This window comes from Elaeis guineensis, chromosome 2 (assembly GCF_000442705.2).
Source record: "Elaeis guineensis isolate ETL-2024a chromosome 2, EG11, whole genome shotgun sequence".
Classification (NCBI taxonomy): domain Eukaryota; kingdom Viridiplantae; phylum Streptophyta; class Magnoliopsida; order Arecales; family Arecaceae; genus Elaeis; species Elaeis guineensis.
The window spans coordinates 113,552,245-113,572,353 of NC_025994.2; the positions used below are offsets into that span (position 1 = coordinate 113,552,245).

General features: G+C 35.1%; 2 protein-coding genes across 3 annotated transcripts; one reads left to right on the plus strand and one right to left on the minus strand.

Annotated features, from left to right (window-relative positions):
- Window positions 1-3,227: 3,227 nt before the first annotated feature.
- Window positions 3,228-11,116, minus strand: LOC105042371 (ABC transporter E family member 2). Of its 2 annotated transcripts, XM_010919549.3 has the most exons (12): window positions 10,871-11,116; window positions 10,111-10,196; window positions 9,916-10,013; window positions 9,714-9,831; window positions 9,548-9,637; window positions 6,901-7,205; window positions 6,600-6,795; window positions 6,347-6,532; window positions 5,895-6,164; window positions 4,598-4,843; window positions 3,837-4,014; window positions 3,228-3,748 (listed from the first exon to the last, which is right to left on the minus strand). In XM_010919549.3, the coding sequence occupies exons 1-11, from the start codon at window positions 10,971-10,973 to the stop codon at window positions 3,895-3,897; spliced, it is 1,818 nt and encodes a 605-aa protein (XP_010917851.1). In that variant the 5' UTR covers window positions 10,974-11,116; the 3' UTR covers window positions 3,228-3,748; window positions 3,837-3,894. The 2 variants fall into 2 exon arrangements, with proteins under 2 accessions (XP_010917851.1, XP_073108914.1); XM_073252813.1 differs by lacking the exons at window positions 3,228-3,748; window positions 3,837-4,014 and adding an exon at window positions 4,318-4,514.
- A 1,409-nt stretch (window positions 11,117-12,525) lies between these two features.
- On the plus strand, window positions 12,526-18,510 carry LOC105042380 (large ribosomal subunit protein bL21m). Its single transcript, XM_010919561.4, has 5 exons — window positions 12,526-13,056; window positions 13,149-13,229; window positions 17,514-17,615; window positions 18,106-18,180; window positions 18,265-18,510. The coding sequence occupies exons 1-5, from the start codon at window positions 12,595-12,597 to the stop codon at window positions 18,334-18,336; spliced, it is 792 nt and encodes a 263-aa protein (XP_010917863.1). The 5' UTR covers window positions 12,526-12,594; the 3' UTR covers window positions 18,337-18,510.
- The last annotated feature ends 1,599 nt before the right edge of the window (window positions 18,511-20,109 follow it).

The following is a 20,109-nucleotide window of genomic DNA, read 5'->3' on the forward strand; positions in this document are numbered from 1 at the left end:
AGTGGTTTAGTCCCCGCAAGGAAGCATAATGCACCTAATCCACCACATTGTTACAGCAGCAAATCGTTTCTTAGCAAATATAACTATTAGTTTATAATATAATGTGATTTCCGGTGCTAAGTGTATATTTAGTAGAAGTTAAAACATCATGCTTCCAGCATATGGAAGCTCACTTAAAAAAAAAAAGCGCATATAATGTGCCAGGCAACATGTATCTCCATGCAGTAAGCAAGTAGAAGTATTGTGATCTCATTAGCCTTCGTCAATATAGGAAAAGAAAGAGTGTTGATGTATTGTTCATAGCACCATAAAATTGACAAGGGTGGTGACAGAAAGGAGAGAAGAAAAGGGAAGGAAAAAAAGAACCACTAAAATGAAGTTTAATTCAGAGAAACAGATGTGAAGAAGTACGTTGGATGAATAAAACATAATTTGGAGTTAAAAAGACTTCCAGTCCAATGTAACACCATAACTGGATGGAACAGTTGCTAGGGTTTGAGATTTAGGTGGGAGAATGGGTATTAGGTGAACCAACTCTACCCAGGACACTAAAATATTATTATACTTTCTAAATATTAATTTATTGGAATCCATTTTTCCCTTTGATGGACAATTCCGGATATAAACACTAGAAAAACCCACCAGTCTCTGCTATCGCTCCAGCCTCCAAGCACTGGTGGCTGCCGAGAGAATTTTTCATGTGGTTACGCTCATTTCTGAATTCAATAGGCAAACGGAACTTCTAGTCAAACATGTCATTGACTCACAAAGAACAAGCCACCATGGAACTAGGAAAGGTTGCCAAGACCTTATTCAATTATTTAATGGAAGATCTTATAAAATAGAAAAGAATTAAAGAGAAATCATGGACACGGTTTGTCTAGCCAATACCCGTGTCTGCAGAAACCAGTGATGCAAACCACGAGCTGCAAATATAGTTTGCAAGCATCCCATTCATGACAGAAAACTACACAGCCTTACTCGGTCCTTCATGGTTCCCTCCCAACTCTGTACCAGGAGAAGCTGATGCATTTGAGGGACCACGCAGACATGCAGTGCTCAAATGTAATTTTTGTGAGATACAGCCAAAAGCAAGCTTGCCCGCATTCCCACATTTGATCAATTGAGAAATCTGCTAGAGATGCCTACGTGCAGCGAGACAGTGTCAAAATATGTCTCGGATAGCATTGATTAGAACTAAAATCAAATCGGATACCAACATATTCATATTCATATTTGTTTTGTTTGATAAATACAAATATGGATATGAATATTATTCAGATTCAAAAATTTATATCCATATTTATTTTAAATGGATATGAATACAATTCGAATACTGAAAGTATGGATATAATTATAAATATAATTTAGATAATTAAATTTTATAACTATAGAATCAAAGATATAATTAAATAAATGATAAATCAAATTAATAACATGTTCATATAGTTGAATATTTTTTTAAAATTAATATGTTATAAAAAATTATATAAAGTTTTATATAAATTCAGATATTGGGATATGGATCGGATAGTTGTCTATCATATTTATATTTTTTTGACAGATACTGATACAGATATTAGTTGAATCTTCAAATTTTTACTCCTATTCAAATTAATTTGGATACAAAAACAGATACAGATATTGATCAACTCTCCATCGAAAAATACTTGCATTCATTAGTCCAATGTAAGCACACCACAACTAACAAACAAGTATATATTTCTATCAAAATTAAAAAAATAAACAAACAAACAAACAAACAGATGCTTTCTTCATCGAGCCTATCTAAGATCCTCTTTAGAATTGTTGTTGCCAATAGAACTTTTGAAATTTTTGAAAGTAAAATTTTTAGAAATAAAATTTTTACAAAAACTTATTTACTATTTGATAACTACATTTATAAAGTACTTTAAAATTTTAACATATATTTGATAATTAAAATAAAAAAATATTTTTAATATGATAAAATGATAATAAAAAACATTACATAGCATTATATGGTAGAGAATAATATAATATAATATTATATACTAAAATATTATTATACTATATAATATTATTATAATATAATTTATAATGTAATATAATATATTAATTATAATCTAATTTAATAATAGATCATAATATATTAATATAATATAATATTATATTATAATTATATTATTATTAAAATATTATTGTGTTATATTATATTATTATAATATAATAATATAATAATAGATTATATTATATATCTATAATATAAATATTATCACATTTTAAAATATTATTTTATTATATAATATTATCATATAATATAATATAATACATAATATAATATAATTATGATGTAATATATAATGTAATATAATATAATGGATTATAATCTAATAATAATAATATATTATATTATATTATTATAATATAATACTATTGTATTATTAATAATAATTGTTATATCAAATTATATTTTAATAATATAATATTAAAATAATAGATTATATTATATATTTATAATATACCATAATATTAATTTATTATTATGTTATATTTATAATATAATATAATAATATATTTTTATTATTAAAAAATATTTAAATCAAAATAATTTTTTGATATTAATTAAAAAATATTTTTTTAAAAAAATTAAAATAATTTTTTATATAATTTTTTAAATTTTTTAATAAATATATATATATATATATATATATATATATATATATATATATATATATATATATATATATATATATATATATATATATATATATATATATATTATCAAACATCAATGTATCAACTTAAAATAGTTTCTAAGAATCAGACGTTGCTGTAAACGCTTAGAACCTAAATCTCTCACCCGCCCATGCAAAAGTAAACGGTGTTTGAGTTGGTCCGCCGATTACCAAACTCGCAGGTGACACAGTACAAGGTCCCACCAGTAGGAGGATCCTTGTAGATTTGGAAATCTTAGGTTTCCGTCAGATATGATAGCAGCACACCCAATCTTTGAGATCCATGCTAGCAACAATCTCTGTAAAAACACGTTAAAAATCTGATATACGTTATCAGAATCCCGAGTCTACTGCTCCACCATCCGGAAGTGCCATGTATTTCACCAACTGATGCTTTCTTGACCAGGGATGTCAGCAATTAAACACCTCCCACGCGAAAAGCAAAGCTTGCAGTAGCCAATGCTAGTAACTAGATCTTTACAACAGACAGATTTTCCAACAAAAGTGAGATGATTAGTCCGGAAAAAGGTGCCACATCTGAAATAACAAAATTATGCTCACATAAGATATTGTAATGTCAAAATTGGGATCGAAATCACTGCAGCATAGACCAGAGGCCCTCACAGCGCTACCCTTAGCCTTGAAAAGGCTTGATCATATGTAGTATCATTTCAAATAAACACTTTGAAAACCAAACACTCAATATCCCAATAAAATATCTGCCAAAGCAGACGTAATGATAAATATTTGTGCACATATTTAATTATTTCTCCACCCTAGCAGGATTTGCTTTTAAGCTAGAAAAATACGAGAACTGGCCGCCCGTTAGCTGCTGCTTCTGTAGCAGCTATTTTTTGAACTCAACTTCCTCGAACAAAGCACAAAGCAAATCTTACAAGTTATAACCTTTTCAAGCTCCACAATGCCGGATGTTACTATTTGATGCGACGGAATAAAGTATTCAAGGCTTGAATGTGGTGCTTCCCGTACTCACATATTTCCTTGAGTAGATAAAAGAGGGACGTAAAACCCTACATCGAGATGTTGCCAAAAAGGGATAAGATTGTGAAGAAGGAAAACACAGAGCAAATGCAACAAGCAAACAGAGGCGGAGAGGACCTGCAAGTATCAAATTCTTTGGAAGTAGCAGGACTTGCTGACATATTAGTATATTACATCAATCATCAAGGTAGTAATAGGATCCAGCAGCCTTCTGTTCCCTATCTTTGGTGGAGTCCAACTTATTTATCCGGGGCCTGTAATTAGTTGGATCCCTTCTAAAAGTAATATCAAGATGCTGCACCCAATAAAAATGGCATACGCTATCTCAAGCCGGTTATAGCATCAGGTAAGTCAATACGTGCAGAATCAATAAAACAAAACATTGGTGCATCATATCACATAAGGAAAAAATTCAAACTCAGTCATTATCACAGGAAAAAGCTATCTGAATTTAACACTTACCAGAGAAAATCTAATCGTACTTATAACATCTCAACACAATATGATACAAAATAACTTTTCCATCAGAAGCTTGCACACAGAAGAAGCTAGAGAAAATACTTCTCCATACAAAGCAAAACTAGTACATGGAACATGCTGTGATTCCTGAAAGACCATGCGAAGAAAGGACCACCTTTTGCATGATGAGGGACAGGCAAGATTCATTATTTATTAAAATAAAAAATGTAAAAGGCTGGTTTCATGTGGAGTTGGACTCCAGTGAAGAAAACCAAGCTTTTCTTATAAAAAAATTATCGGGAAAGAAAAGTTGGATAGATATGCCCACGCTTGGTTCTATTAAAAAAAACAGTTACCAACATTTGATTATCAACCAAAATAGAAAATAAAATAAAGAATGGAGTGGTTCATGTGCTTACCGATAAGAAGCGATTCATCCCCGATACCAACGACTGAGGAGCATTGGCAGTACAATTGACAGATGGTTTCCCCTCATACACAATAACTTTGTCAGCCAAGTAAGTTGCCATGATGAAATCATGCTCGACGATAAAGGCAGTCTTTTTCGCATGAAGAATAAATCTCTTTATCACTTTTGAGGCAACAATACGCTGCTCTGAGTCGAGGTAAGCACTAGGTTCATCAATCAGATAAATATCAGCAGGCTGCATTAATAACAAAAGTTATGATGCAGTTTTAGCCATGAAGAAATTCAAGTATACATCCCAAATACAAACTGAACTCTCGCAACAAAGCGACACTCTCCCCAAAATGGTTGCAATGCTCTGCGACTAAAGATAATCCAGACCAGAATTGTTGAAAGCTTGTGCACATTTAGTGCAAATACATGCAGAGCCAATGTTAAACTGACGAGCAATCATAGTAAATATAGCTCTTCAGTAGGATCTAGAATTAAAATATTGAATTCAACCTACTCTGACTAGTTGCAAGCTGTCATATTTCGCCTTAAAAAGGAAATACTTTGATTTTAATCATTTGTAGTTATAAGTATTTAAAAAAATGATGTGTAAAAAAAACATTATCACTTACCTAGAAACAATAGCTGCTCCAAATAATCATTAAAAAGAATGTTACCGCATCATTCTAAGTCATTCGCATTCTACATGCTAATTTTAATATATGTTAATTAACTTAATATCCATGGAACAGAAGCTTAAGGTACAAAACATGCTCAAAACTAATCTTATGTTCTCTTCTCCTCTACCCTTCTCCAAAAAAAAAAAAAAAAAAGGCATTTTAGGCCAAAAAAAGGGTTTGTTTTGTGTCATTGGACCCCACAAAAAATAATACATCAAGCAAAATAGCATCTTTGCAAGCAAAATTTGATGTGTTTCAGCTAAATTGTTTAAACTACCACAAAACTTCCCAATAACAGTATTGAAGATTGGTTTTTTGTGGCAACTTAACATATAAGACCTTGTGACCAAGTCGTGTTGAAGTACATATCAGATAATGGATGAGAATATTTCAAGCTGTAGTTTAATGTTAATGGTGTTATGATTTCACTTGCATTTTTTCCTTTTAAATACAAAGAAACCAACAGAAAATGTTATATGAGAAATTAAGTCTTTCCCAGAGACATTTTGCAGCCTCAAGTGAAGAACTAATAACATTATCATTAACAAGAAAGTGAAAGAACCAATCCACTACCAGAAAAGGAAAAAAAGATAAATGGGTATAAACAACTGCATATACCTTTCCAAGACATAGACATAATGCCACTCTTTGCAACTCTCCACCGGAGAGGTTTACAACTTCTTGGTCCATTAATTGTTCAATTTGTAAGGGTTTCATCACATCAGAAGTGAACTGAGGATGCATATATGAATCCCGAATTTTTTGATGCAGCAAGTGTCTCACTGTAGATTGAAATTTAGGACTGATCTTCTGGGGCTTATATGAAACATTAAACTCTGGTATTTCAATATCCGAACCTTCAACAGAATCAGGCTTCAGCAATCCAGCCTAAAGAAGTCATATAACAAAGTAAAAACAAAATAAGTCAAAACAAAGCAACATAAACAAAATTCTTTTGATACTGCAAAAACAAGAAACTTTTAAAGCACAAAATCCAATGAAAGAAAATGTTTGACAGATGGTATATCTATTTACTGGAAAACATGCAACAAAAGGGTAATAAACTTTACCAGCATGCGGATAAATGTTGTCTTCCCTGTTCCATTTTCTCCCAACATCACAATAATCTGAGAATCAGTGAACTCACCCTCAATCACAGAAAGTTTAAAACCACCCTGGGTTTTACTCATGGTAGGGTACCTATATCGCTGGTAAGTTTGAATTTCCTCAGCACTTTCTTGAGGAGTCTCAGCAACCTGGAGAAGAGGAAAGAATATCAGAATCCAACATTGCCAGACTATTGCTACAAAACAAAATAATTACCTTAAATGTAAGTGATTCATCTCGAAATCTTAGATTTTCGGTAGGAACAAAACCAGCCAAGAAGATATTGATTCCTTCTCTAACAGAGAAAGGTAAGGTGACAACTCCATAAGCTCCAGGCTTCCCATATAAACAACAAATAAAATCTGATAAATAATCGAGGACACTTAGGTCATGCTCCACAACAATCACATAACTGTGAAAGGGGAAAAACAGGGAGTTATTATTTGCATAATTGCATTTCAATAAGAGAAATATTAAAAAGCACAAAAAATCTGTAAAACATTAGAGGCATTAAGACCTGTTAGGTCTGAGCAAAGATCGAACGACCTGGGCCGCTTTAAGCCTCTGTTTTACATCAAGATAACTTGATGGCTCATCGAACATATATATTTCTGCATTCTGCACAGCTACCACAGCAATTGCAAATCTTTGCAACTCTCCACCAGACAAATCTCCTACATTTCTATCAATAACCAGATTCAAATCAAGATCAGCACAGAGTTCAGCTTTCATTTCTCTCTCATCTTTTTGATCAAGCACCTGTCCAACATTCCCTTGGACAGCTTTTGGAATATGATCAACATATTGTGGCTTGATGATTGCCTGTTATTTGCAAAACACAGTTAATCGCAACAAATTGAAAGCATGCATTATAATGTCAGCAAGGAAAAATGCATGATTATTCACAATATAGCAAACGATTCCTAGGATCTATATCAAACTTATATGCTAATCCCCATAATATCTAACCATTTCTAGGATCTATATTAAAATTTATCACATACGACATGTCAAAGGACTTTAAAGAAATAAAAGCTTATATACAAGCATCTGCTTGATGAGACAACTGCTTCATCTCTATGTCAGCAACATCCTACAGCAGCAAGGGTCTGAAAAAATTTACAATTATAAAAGGCATTCGAGCCTTTTTGATAATTGCAATAACCTGATTGAACTCAGGATAAGCATAGAGTTCAGATTTCATTTCTCTCTAATTTTTTTGATCAAGAATATAGCCAGCTTTCACTTGGTAATCAACTAGAATGTGATCAATAATATTGTGGCTTGATGATTACCTGTTATTTGTCAAAGTAAGTTATTCACAACAAATTGAAAGCAGTGAAGGGAAATCATTCCATGAAATAGATCATATTCATTAACCACATTGAAGCAAGCATTACAAAGTCAGCAAGGAAAATGCACAATGATTCCCAATCATACCTATCAAGTTATAGGATCCACATGAAACCTATCAAATGGGACATGTCAAACAACTTTGAATAACTAAGAGCTTATATACGAGTATCAGCTTGATTAGACACAATTGCTGTCTCCATGTCAGCAACATCCTACAGCAGTAAAGGTCTGGAAAAGATGCAGATCCAAGTCTTTCTGATAATTGGCTGTTTAAATTATCATCATGGGGTTGGCTATGGAGCAAAATAAGTAAAGAAGGCCCCATTGTAGGGTTGAGCATATTTTTAGTATCACATCATAAAAAAACTAATAGCAGAACTGTCCTATGCAGTCAACGAGAAATCATAATAAAACAATATCATAAGACCCTAAGGATCATTGGGCTTTTTATTCTAGAATTCTTTTTTTTTAATTTAAAAAAAAAAATTATACAAGAAACTGTAAAGATATAGTAACCTATTGAGTTGTTTTATTAAATAATAAGAGAGAAATGGTCCAAGCACCTCAAAATAGTTCATATAACTATATGGAGTAGTCAGTCTTTTTCTTTTATAGAAATTGATACACATTTCCATTCCCATAAGGGGGCATTTGGTATGGAGTGATCCATATAGGATCAAAAGTGATGTGGGTGGAAGTGATAAGATCACTGTATTTGGTTGCACCATGGTGATCCTACATGGTGGTGATTTCAAATCACCTCCATTCCTCAAATCACCATCCAACATGGTGATAGGAAACCCGCTCTTGAGGACGGATATCCAACATCACTCCATCACGGTGATCTTATATTAAAATATGTTAACCAAAATACTCTCACAATCAAGAGAAAGAGAAAATCATTTTTTTTGCCACAATATTTTTTCCGCACGCATGGAGTGGGTAGCTGAGGCATCTTCTCCACAGAAAAGAAGGAACGCATGCAGGTACTTGGGGCGTCATCTCCATGGAAGAGAAGAATTTTCTTCTCTCGTTGTGCTGATTAGAAAAAAAAAAAATCTATTTAGTTTTGTTCTAAAATTTTCTTTACCCCAATCCTCAATCCCAACTCCCAAACAAGTTGTCAGAGACATTTTGGTATCATATAGTCGGTCATCTTGAATTTTCGTAGCATATCAAACAAGTTGCTTGTACATATCCGGAGATTTTTAATCACTGCACTATGGCAAACCAAACATAATGATCTTAGATCACTACAGATTAGATCACCCCAGGATTTGGATCATCAGTGATCTTAGATCACCGTGACGATCCAAGTTGGGTCATCAAACACCCCCTAAAAGTGAGTTTACTAAAACAAACTTCAATTCCTTGGGAGCAATAGTTTAGACCACTTTAGCCGGTTGCTTTTTGTCTACATCTTCTGAACAAGAAAATGACAAAAGTGATTGGAAGGACCACAAATACTTTCAAAGTCTGGTATGAAGAAACTAAATAAACAACAAAATGGAGATGAAGAATTTGGAAATTTTTCAGATCAATTGTTTTCACAGTTCAAAGTGATGGTGTTTCTTTTCTTTTCTTTTTTCTGTGCTTATTGCCTCTGGACTCTGGACAGTACATTTCCTAAGACTTACAACTATGAAATTATAAGCTTCTGTTGAATTACATGAGGTTGTAAGTATATAACAATATTAATAATTGAACTAAACTATAGAAAAGAACAAGAAGTGATATGACAAATTCAGTATTCTCAGGTATTCAAAAAAAAAAAAAAAACAAAACAAAAAAATTGGAGAAATGAAAACCTTCAAATTGTCCTCTAGAATGCGAGTAAAATAATTCTGAAGCTCAGACCCACGGAAGTATGTCAAAATTTCCTGCCAATCAGGTGGATTCTGCAAAGGAAGTGAAAACAAATGGATATCCTCATCCAGAAGCAAGTATAAGTGAATAGGTTCCATTTGACATTACATCGTAGCGACCCAAGTTGGGTTTCAACTTCCCAGCTAACACTTTAAGGGCAGTTGACTTCCCAATTCCATTTGTTCCAACCAATCCAAGAACTTGCCCAGGTCTTGGAACTGGCAACCTGTAAAGAAAGTCTCAAAGTTACCCGTACTTGAGGACAAAATAAGGCAGCCTTCCATGTTCCTAACTAAACATTTCTCCTCACCTGTGCAGCTTGAAGGTATTTGGCCCATAACGATGAGTTGTATCTTTATCCAAATCCTTGGGTAAATTGATAATCTGAATGGCCTCAAAAGGACATTTCTGCATCCAAGCAAACATAATAAGCTAAGACTTAAAACCAATACACATGTCAATAGAAAATCCAGAAAACAAGAAGCAAAGGAACAAGAATTATGACCTTAACACAAATTCCACATCCAATGCATAACTCCTCTGAAATGAAGGCAATCTTTGATGCAGGAGTGACCTCAATACAGAGTTTTCCTGAAGAAAAACAATGAAATGTATTAAGAGGAAAAAACAAAAAGTACACAGGTAATAGAGCCAGCATTTAGAAAGAAACAAAAAGTAAAAAATATGTTCCGCACATTTCGGACTACATTAACAAGGGAAATAATTACCCTCTCCACTAGCAGACTGTGTTGGAATATATGAAAACATACATTCAAAATACAATCCTAAAGTCACTTAATCACGTGTTTTATATTCAGCAACTGGTTAATTAACATTAATTAAATCAGAAAAGACGATGCCGTGAAGATTTCGTGTCTCCGCTTAACATTATACCTATGCTGACCAAATAATCATTCGTAGCCTTATCTTGCTTCTAAATTAAATCATGACGAAAGAAAAGCACAACTTAGAAAACCTTGCTAAACCACAAACATGACCATGATTAAGGTCTTTTAAGGTTCAGTAGACTCATTATCGTACGTTCATCTGACCGATTAATTCTTCTAGTATAACCTTCGTTTGATTCCAATCATCTATAAACAGTTTTTCCCAAATTTTACATCTTTCATCGGGAACAGAACCATAGAAAGAGTTCTATTAAAAATCAAAAACCAAGATTCGACAATAGACGCAAAATATCCAGATGCTAAAACCCCAAATTCGAGATCAAATCAATATTTTTGCAGAGACAGAGTTTATGGAACCTGTTTTGACGACGGGACAGCTCTTCTTGCACTCTTGGCGGCACTTCTTGGGCTTACACCGATCGGAGCTGACGATGGCGATACGAGTCAATCGATCCGCCATCTCTTCCTTTCGAGGCTTGGATCGAGAAAGCCGAAACCCTCCCGCCGCTTCAAAGCAAAACCCTGGAAACCGATCGGAGAGAAGAAGGGAACAGATTCGAAGACCAAACTGAATAGCGTGAGAACGGGCAGGAAGCAAATGCCTCCACCGTTACTTTAGAGAACGGAGAGGAAACACTAACGCCGAGATAGACGATGTATCTTTCGCGCGAAAGTATTACTGATGTTCTTTCGCGACTTCAGATCGCGCTTTGCACACCTTGCAAAGCCCGACGGGAGCTTTGTGCAAACCGCGATCCAACGGTTGAGGTCGCGAGAGAACATCAATCATTCTTTCGCGCGAAAGATACACCCCGAGTCCCGTAAAACCGGGCGTCGTCCAGACGCCGAGTTGATCCGGGTTTCAGGCCCGGCCCGCTTTGTACCGGCCCAGTTATACAACGGCGTTGATGTTTTATCGGATTCAAGGGACTATAGGGTTTGAACCCGATAAGCTTTTACCAACTTCCGGTTTCGTGCCATGCTTTGGTTTTAGATTGCCTAATTTTATTACTGAGAAGAGCAGGCTCTTCATTGCTGACACGCAAGTATTGTTCTCAGTAAGGTGCGAAGGAAGCACATAATTTTCATTGGAAGAGGAAACTAATTGGTACATACATGACTCTGCAGTATGATTTTGTTTTGATACGAAAGGGAAAGTAAATTTCCAATTTAAACCGACTTACTATCTTTTTTGAGATGCAACCAAAAAAAAAAAAGAAAAACAGCTTACTATCATAATGATCTTTCACATTCATATCAAATATCTTATTTTTAGCAATATATCAAAAATCTCATTTTAGCCATGCTACATGTAATTGGTATGCATTACAAAACTCAAATATACACTATATTATGCAATCAAAGTAAACATTTAGAGTTATACCGGTGATGAGTCTTCATTATATAAATATTTTTTTTCAAATTTTTTACTAATTACAAAGTTCAAACGAAATACAAAAGATTTTAAGGTTCATGTGTGAATGGTAATCTTGAACTATGCGGAGCAAATCAGTCAATATGTGAAGTGAATTATTTAAAAAAAAATTGTACCTACTTGCAAAATACAATAGATTTTGAGATTTATATTGAATTCAAATAAATTATTTAGTTTGTTAAAAAAATTATGTACCTTGATGTCTACCAAATATTAAGCTGGACTCTGTATGAAAATGAAGTTAATGGAATTAAAATATGGCATCCTCATCTTAGTCACCTCTTAACTACATGCATTCTCTTGTGATGTGTCATATGATGGTAATATAATTGAATCAAATTTATTATGGACCAATCCAATCAATCAAGAAGCAATATATGTAATGATAATTTGTTTTCTTTTTTATATGTAATAGGAACATATATTAAGATAAATTTATCAGTGGTCCATGGTAGGTCCAGTCCAATTGATAATTTTTTGTGCAAAATGGTGTTTTGGCTGAAAAATGGACCCGTGGCAATGCCGGATCAAGATTTTGTTTCGGGTTTATGTCCGAAGTCCGGATCTGAAAATGGGAGGAGAACCCTAGCAGAACCCCGATATTTTTTTCCCTCCCGTAGTGACAAAGAGCGGGTGGAGGGAGATCATGGCAAGCCGGCGATGCGTCGCTTCCGTCATTCGCCATTTTCGATCTCGCATCCTTTCGAACACCGCTCTGGAGAACCCCCAAACCCTAATCTTTCGAGCTCTAGAACCCCCGACCCTCCGAGGTCCTATATTGAACCTCTTCGATTCTCCCCGCGGATTCCGATGCAGGGATTCCCTTCGATTCAGTACCACCCGCCACTTCTCTTCTCGGACGACGAATCCTTCCGACGAGGAGAAGGAAGAGGATGAAGAAGAAGGGGAAGAAGAGGAGGAAGAAGAGGGCGAGTGCTCTGATGGAGAGGACGGCGAAGCTCCGGCTTCGAGATGTGTGGTTCAGAGAGGGAAATCGGAGGAAGAGAAGGTAGAGGAAGCGGGTGAAATCGGATACAAGGTGATTGGGCCGCTGGATCCGTCGGAAAACCCATTCAAACCTTATGAGCCGGTTTTTGCCGTTGTTCAGGTCCGAATTGTGAAAAATAGGTTCTTTCTTCTCTGTCATTTTCGCTATTGCTTTAAAGGCTTTTGGTAGCTTAGCTTGTTTATTTCGTTCAGATTGGTTCTCATCAGTTCAAGGTCAGCAATGGGGATTCCATTTTTACTGAAAGATTGAAATTTTGCGAGGTTAATGACAAGGTTGGTTGCTTTAGTTGATGGCTTGTATTTTTTCCCATTTCTCTCTTCCACACTTGCTAGTTTTCTATTCTCTGTTTGATATCTTGGTTGCACTACCGAACGGAAACTACCTTGGATAATAATGGTATGCTGGTTGTAGGATAGATGGTGAGTATTACAATTATGATCACCAGATATTATTTCCATGAAGTCTTTGTTTCGGAGCCTGTAAATGAGGAGAACACGATTCAAACTATTCAACATCGATGCTTAGGCAGATCGCAAATCCTCAATAACTTGACTCATTGATGTAGAACCAATGGTACATGCAGAATCAGCCTTTGACCTGAGTATCAAAGCAAAAATTATGACAATTTCATCTGTAAAGATTATGATTCAATAGATGATAATATATCTTCCCATGGTGTTATATTTGGGTGATCAACTAAGCTAAATTTTCCGAGTGCTATCAAGTAAAGATATCAGGGCATAAGCATGCCGTTGGATCTCCACAGGTAAACTGAAGCTACTATTACAACCCATATTTCATACTTCCAATTGTTGACTTCATAGATTCCATACTATCATTTCTTCATGATTAAGGTCAGATCGTTCATTACTGAATCCTTCAGTAAAATATTAAGCACTGTGTTGCCACTTCCATTCAGACACTCCTTGGACCTTCAATCCTTGTTAAATACCATAGTTACATCCTCCTTACATACTGTGGATTTCTTTGGTTGTTGTTATGACCAAACCCATATTTACTAGTTGTCTATTTCTTGGTCCTTCATCAATGATGCTTAGTTCAGCCAATTCACTGCTTTATGTTGTCATTCTCTCACCAACTTCTTTTCAGTGTTTGTTCTCGTTATCTATTATATTTCATGTCATTTTTCTGATGGTATTCCATGAATCTGTGCCATATCTAGTTTCCACATTCCAATAATAGTACATCTAACAATTCTTTCCTTCAGTTTCTTTTTCATTTTGAGAATTTACCTATGGTAGCATCAGCTTAACAGTCAGTTTTTTAACCTGTAGAATTACATCTCCATCATCTAGTTTGGATTGTGTTGGAAGCAGTTTGCTTATGGATTCTGTTTTCCCTTACATAACATACTCGTTATGTTGTTTAAACATGTAGGCTAAAAGCATATTTGGGCATAGAGATATGGTATTCGTGATGCTGTGATGTAACGAAATCTCTTTTTGTTTCAATGAAGAGAATTTTAGAAAGATACATGGATTTTATTTAACTAGAGGGTGAGTCTTGGCATAATGGTAATGTTGCTCCATTATGACCTAGGTGTCACGTGTTTGAAACAAAGAAACAACTTCTCCACATGTGAGGTAAGGCTACGTAGTGGTGGGAGCCTTGTGCACTTGCTCACCCCTTATGTGTATTCTATTTAATTAAGAATGCCTTTTTAATTGCTATTTTAAAAGTTTTTAATGGCAATATTGTTTAAGGTTTTTTTTCAAAAATCTAAATTTAATCAATTCGCTCACCCAAAACTTATATTACTTGTTAGGAAAGGTGATGCCATTGATGAAATGCAAAAACATAAAAAATAAATGAAAATGATGGAGCAACTAGTTAAATACTTTAAGTTGCCTTCTTGGATATGCGTATTATCGTGAAGTTGTCGTAGAATCTTTTTGTGTTGCATAGAACGGACCAATGAAAGTAACGGACTTAACAATAGTGGTCAGGAATGAAGAAATTTGTTGGAAGCAAATTCGTCTAAATCATACATCAAAGAGGACCTTTCAAATGGCTTAGTGTTCTTGTTTGAATGATGATATAGGAAATTTGTTGGAGGATTTGAATGAGATAAAAAATGACTTTCAAAAAAGGGATGGACAAGGTTTTATCCTATGTACTCAGCTTTATTAACAAGAATTTTCAGAGATCTTGAAAGATAATTTGATGGAAGTATTTAGGGAGTTTTATATGACTTGAAAGAGGTAAAGGACTATTAACTAGCTCTGTTTCAAAAAGTAGGGCAATTTCCTAGTTTCTTGCCAGGCTACTCATGTGGTTCTTAAAGTTCTGATCTCTCCACTTTAAAATGCTTCAAATCATGGCTACAAAATTCAAATGGTAATATATTATCTAGGAAATGCATTGCTTTATTGAAGAAACATAAAACTAAGGATATATGCAAGATTGATGTGCAGGCAATTTGATTGGTCCTTTTTCTACTATTTTGATGTGGTCTTAATTTTAAATGGGTCTGTATTAGGTTTATAGTTTAGACTCTGAGTTTTTTCATTAATTTTTTGGAATTAATTGTAAATATTTTTCTAGCGGATGTAATTGAGATATGAGAGTCCACTTTAGCTAAATTATATATGATTTTAAGGGATCTCAGTGAAAAGCATATTGCTGATGTGTTAGATAAGGTTTTAGTCATCAATATTTTTAGGGATAAGGCCTTTCGTGAAAATCAATAGATTTGTTAGAGAAAACAAGTTTCCATTCTCCTTTTCTTTATTCTTTCATTTTCATCCCCACTTCTCTTCTTCTAAATCTGTTGAGTCACCCTGGATAGTGCATCTGCCTATACAGGTTTCCTGCATTAAATACAATTTTGCTTGGTAGAGCAAGTTTTTGCTAAAGACATGGAAATTCTAGGTTCCTTGTGTTGAAACTTCTGTCCATGTTATCAAAGTTTCGTTGCAGGTGTTTGGTGTGTATTTGGTTACGCATGTCGTTCTTTTTGACTATTAGGGATATCTTGTTTCATTTTGAGGGGTTCATATCGGGGATTTTGGAAAGAACTTTGGATCTTGATTTCTTTGGTGGCATTATAGTCAAAACCTCAAAATCGATAGTATTATGACTCAATGCCTTTTGTTCATAGTGTAAGCAAGGAAAGTTCTCAAAATAAATAAATAAACAAGGAAGCTAAGTGTTATTTTGGCATCACTTTTTATTTTGTTATTTTCGATTATAGAAATAAAAATTTTATACTATTTTTAAAATTTAAGATATAAATATATTTGACATAGTCGATTATTTTTAAAAATATAAATATGATGGTAGTGGCCGAGGTACTGGTAGTCATAGCTGAGACAACAGAGGCGGTAGTGGTATTGTGGTAGTGATGGCAACATGAGTGTTGGGGCGCTAGCATTGTAGTGGCGGCGGTTGAGGCATCAAAAATGCGGTGGTAGTGGTGATGCTTATGGTGGCGGAGGCACTGACAATGTGGTGGTAGCGGAAGTAATGGTGGTGGTGTGGTAGAGGTGAAGGCATAGTTCATGGTAATGGTGTGGTGTGGTGAAGGTGATCGGGGTGGTGGTGATGGCAGCGGTGATTGTGTGCTGGTAGTAGCAGTGATGGTGATGGCATGATGGTGGTGATGGAGATGATGACAATGGCACTGGAGTCGATGGTGGTGGTGGAAATCATGGTGGTAGTGGCGGCAGTCGGGATGATGGTGGTGATAGTGGTAGTGGCGGCATTAGCGATGGTGGTGGTGAAAACCACAGTGGTGGTAGTGGCAGCAATAGTAGTGATAGTAGTAAAAGATATGAGTGACTTATTTTTAAAAATAGTGAAAGTAAAAATTTCTCATCTTCATTTTGTCTATAAATAATGGAAATGATTTTGGAAAATAGAAGATAACTACATTAAATATATGTTATCTTGGTTTTTGAGATTCTATTTTTAAAAAATCCCCACAAAAAAAAAAAAGAAAAGATTTTCACTTTGATATGGTATTAGAAGTTGAGAAATAACGACTTTCTTCAATGAGCCTCCACTATTTAACTGTATGTGGGATGTTGCAAGTTCAAGTCTCTTGGAGTTGCAAGATTTTAGGTGGCTGGGATGGTATGCATGAACAAGGTGGACACCAACTGTATGGAGTGCTTGTTGGCCTGCTGAAATCTTGGGTGATGGCCACATCATGTTACATAGCTAACCCGTCAATGGAGTAAGCTGTCCCAGATGGAGGTCCATTGAGAAACTGGACCTTTATGTCATTTAGTGAGCGATCATGGGGTCCTTGTTCTTCTCATAGTTTCCAGGCCATTAGGTGCACTACCTATAACAAAGTGGAGCCTTGTTCTGTAATCTCTTGGGGCTTACTGTTCATGTCCTTTCTCTTTGATCGGGACATTTTTCTTCTCATTCATTTTCCAATGCTTCTCTTTCATGATTTCAGATGCATTAAACTTTCTTTTCTGGGCTTTGGCCTTTATGGAACCATGTTTGCTTGTAGTTGTTTTGCCAAGGTTATGTTATAATCATGATTTTGTATTGCCTACTGAGTCTAGCTGGTTTCTCTGCAGTTAATTTTGAACAGGGTTCTGATGCTGGGATCAAAAACTCAGACAATCATCGGTAGGCCAGTGGTACCTGTTGCAGCTGTGCATGCTGTTGTCGAAGAGCATGTGAGAGAAATCTATTTTTTTTATGCTCTCTCTTCTTTTTGCTTATGCAGATGCATTTTTTGCTTTATTTTGCAGAAGTTACTTTTGGTATAAAAAAGTGATTAATATTTTATCAACAATTGAAAATCCCTTAAGTTATTTTATGAATTTGAGATTTAGACTTGAAACACACAAACAGTCAGCTGACCTCATTTTTCTAATATTTTTTTCTTTGTAGTGCCAGTTTCATCCAACTGCTTGATTTCAAAAAAAAGTTTAATCTGTGCACGACAAAATTGCATGGCTTTGAATGAGTAACAATCTGTTCAAAGATGATATACTAACCAATCATCAGATCTTAGTATATGGATGATTACCTTATATATATGCATTATTGAGCCTATTATGTACTGCTAGTTTTTTAGAACGTATGAGGGGCATTTCAGGGTTCTTGTCTCTGCTGTTTTTAGAACATTTTCCGTATAACAACAAGAGCAAATTTTCCTTTCAGGCTTTAGATGCAAAAGTAATCATATTCAAGAAAAAGAGAAGAAAAAACTACCGTCGAACCAAAGGCCATCGCCAGGTAAGTCAAGTATTTTCAGTAGGGAATCTTAAGTTATTGACCTGTTTGGAACTGGTTCTTACCCATGGTCTATTATGCTTTCAGGAGTTAACTAAGTTAAGAATTACTGACATCCAAGGAATAGATAAGTCAGAAAATGTTGCGACCACTGCTTAGCATGGATATTGATGATCAGCAAATGGACAGGACTGCATCATTTAGAACTCTTCCCTGACATGCTCACCTGGCAATTTAGACGGCACACCCTCCGGCATTGCAAGTTTTGCATCGGAGCTTTATGGAAAACGGATAAAGAATTACTTGCAGTCATTCATGTAACTGCATTAAATCTCATGGCATATCCTTGAAAGAAGAATGAGGATGTTTGGTCAAGTGGAACCAGAAAAATTTGGATTCCTGAGATGCCAATTTTGTGAAACTGAATGTTCTCAATATTCAATGTGAGTTTTCTCAAGGTGTCGTTTCATAGTGGCAATTTATTTGGCATGGCCAGGGCATGTTTTACAGGTTTGCTATTCTTTACATGGTATAGATGTATGTCATGTGAATCATCCAGATGGTGCATATATATTCATACCTCTCATCCATTGCCGCTCCGAAGAAATATTTGCGAGATTGACCCTCCTTTGTTAGTTTAGGAGTTGATATGTGGTTCAAAAGCAAACTAATGAACTTGTGGGACTAATTAATTCATTGTGTTTTGCAAGTGAAATCTATTGCACATGCCAGCTATACCTCAAGCCGATAAATCTTTCAGAATTCTAGATATTGATCTCCATGAGCTCATGGGTCTCATTTCAGGCATAAAATGTTCAGATGTCAAGATTAAGTTAGATGGTTTACACCAGTGACTGAATCTTAAAAGACAGTTCTAATCCAATCGAAAAAATGGAAGCTATTTGCTATTAGATCCTGTTGCCGTGGGATCTTGTTGAATATCAAGTCTCGCCAAAAATATAATGTCTCTTCGATTCATATTGCAGTGCAGATATCCAGAGTCTTCCTAATCTTGTCAATGATGCTGCTCTCTCTTTTAGCAATGTCTTCAAAATAAGAGGGGAAAAGGGAAGATCTCGGTGGGTCATGATGAGTAATCCTCCGTCACTTTTAGCATGAGCAGGTCCCGCGAAAACATAAAGCAATGCTCTTTTCTTTGGTCCTTGAGGATGGACTTCCCTTGGTCTCTAGGATAAGTGAGTCTCCAATTGTCATTATATTAATAGACACTTCATCTAATATCCACTTGGGAGTGATGAGATTTCCACTATGGTAATCTATTGATCTCCCCATATCATGGTGGGCCTACGATACTGAAATAGTATAGTGCTTTTGATGAACAACATAAACATTTAACTCTTGGTATGCATCTAAAGTGGCTAAACTGTTACACTAGTTGCACCTCAAATGCATCCAGACAGATTTTAGGAAAGAGGGGCACTGCAAAAAAAACAAAAATCTCAATTTAAATAAAACAATCACTGATGCATAAGTTCTCTCTCCTTGCGTGTAAATCACCCAGATTGCGGAGTGCCATAATACTTTCACATTGCTTTCTTCATTATTATTATTATTTTTATGTGTTCCAAGTCAATACGGTACCCTAGTCATAAATAATTCTCACCAAGCCCTGTGAATCGTCCCAATTCCCGGAAGTACAACTTTCTTGATCACAATTTCTAAGTAACTAATCTGGTTTGAAGAATTTTGAGACCCAACTTTCTTCCATCTCAACCAAAGGCTATCAAAACCATGTTCTCCCTTGCTACCAAAAAAAAAACCATGTTCTCCCACCCACCTCACGTAGCAAAGATTGCAGACAATTTAGTGGTCGGGACCCAGACGCAGAAAGGATGGAGAACAAATGTCGTGTGCTCACAAGTCATATGTGGGTCGACGCAAGTGAAAGCATTGTTTCGCTTTCAAAATTAG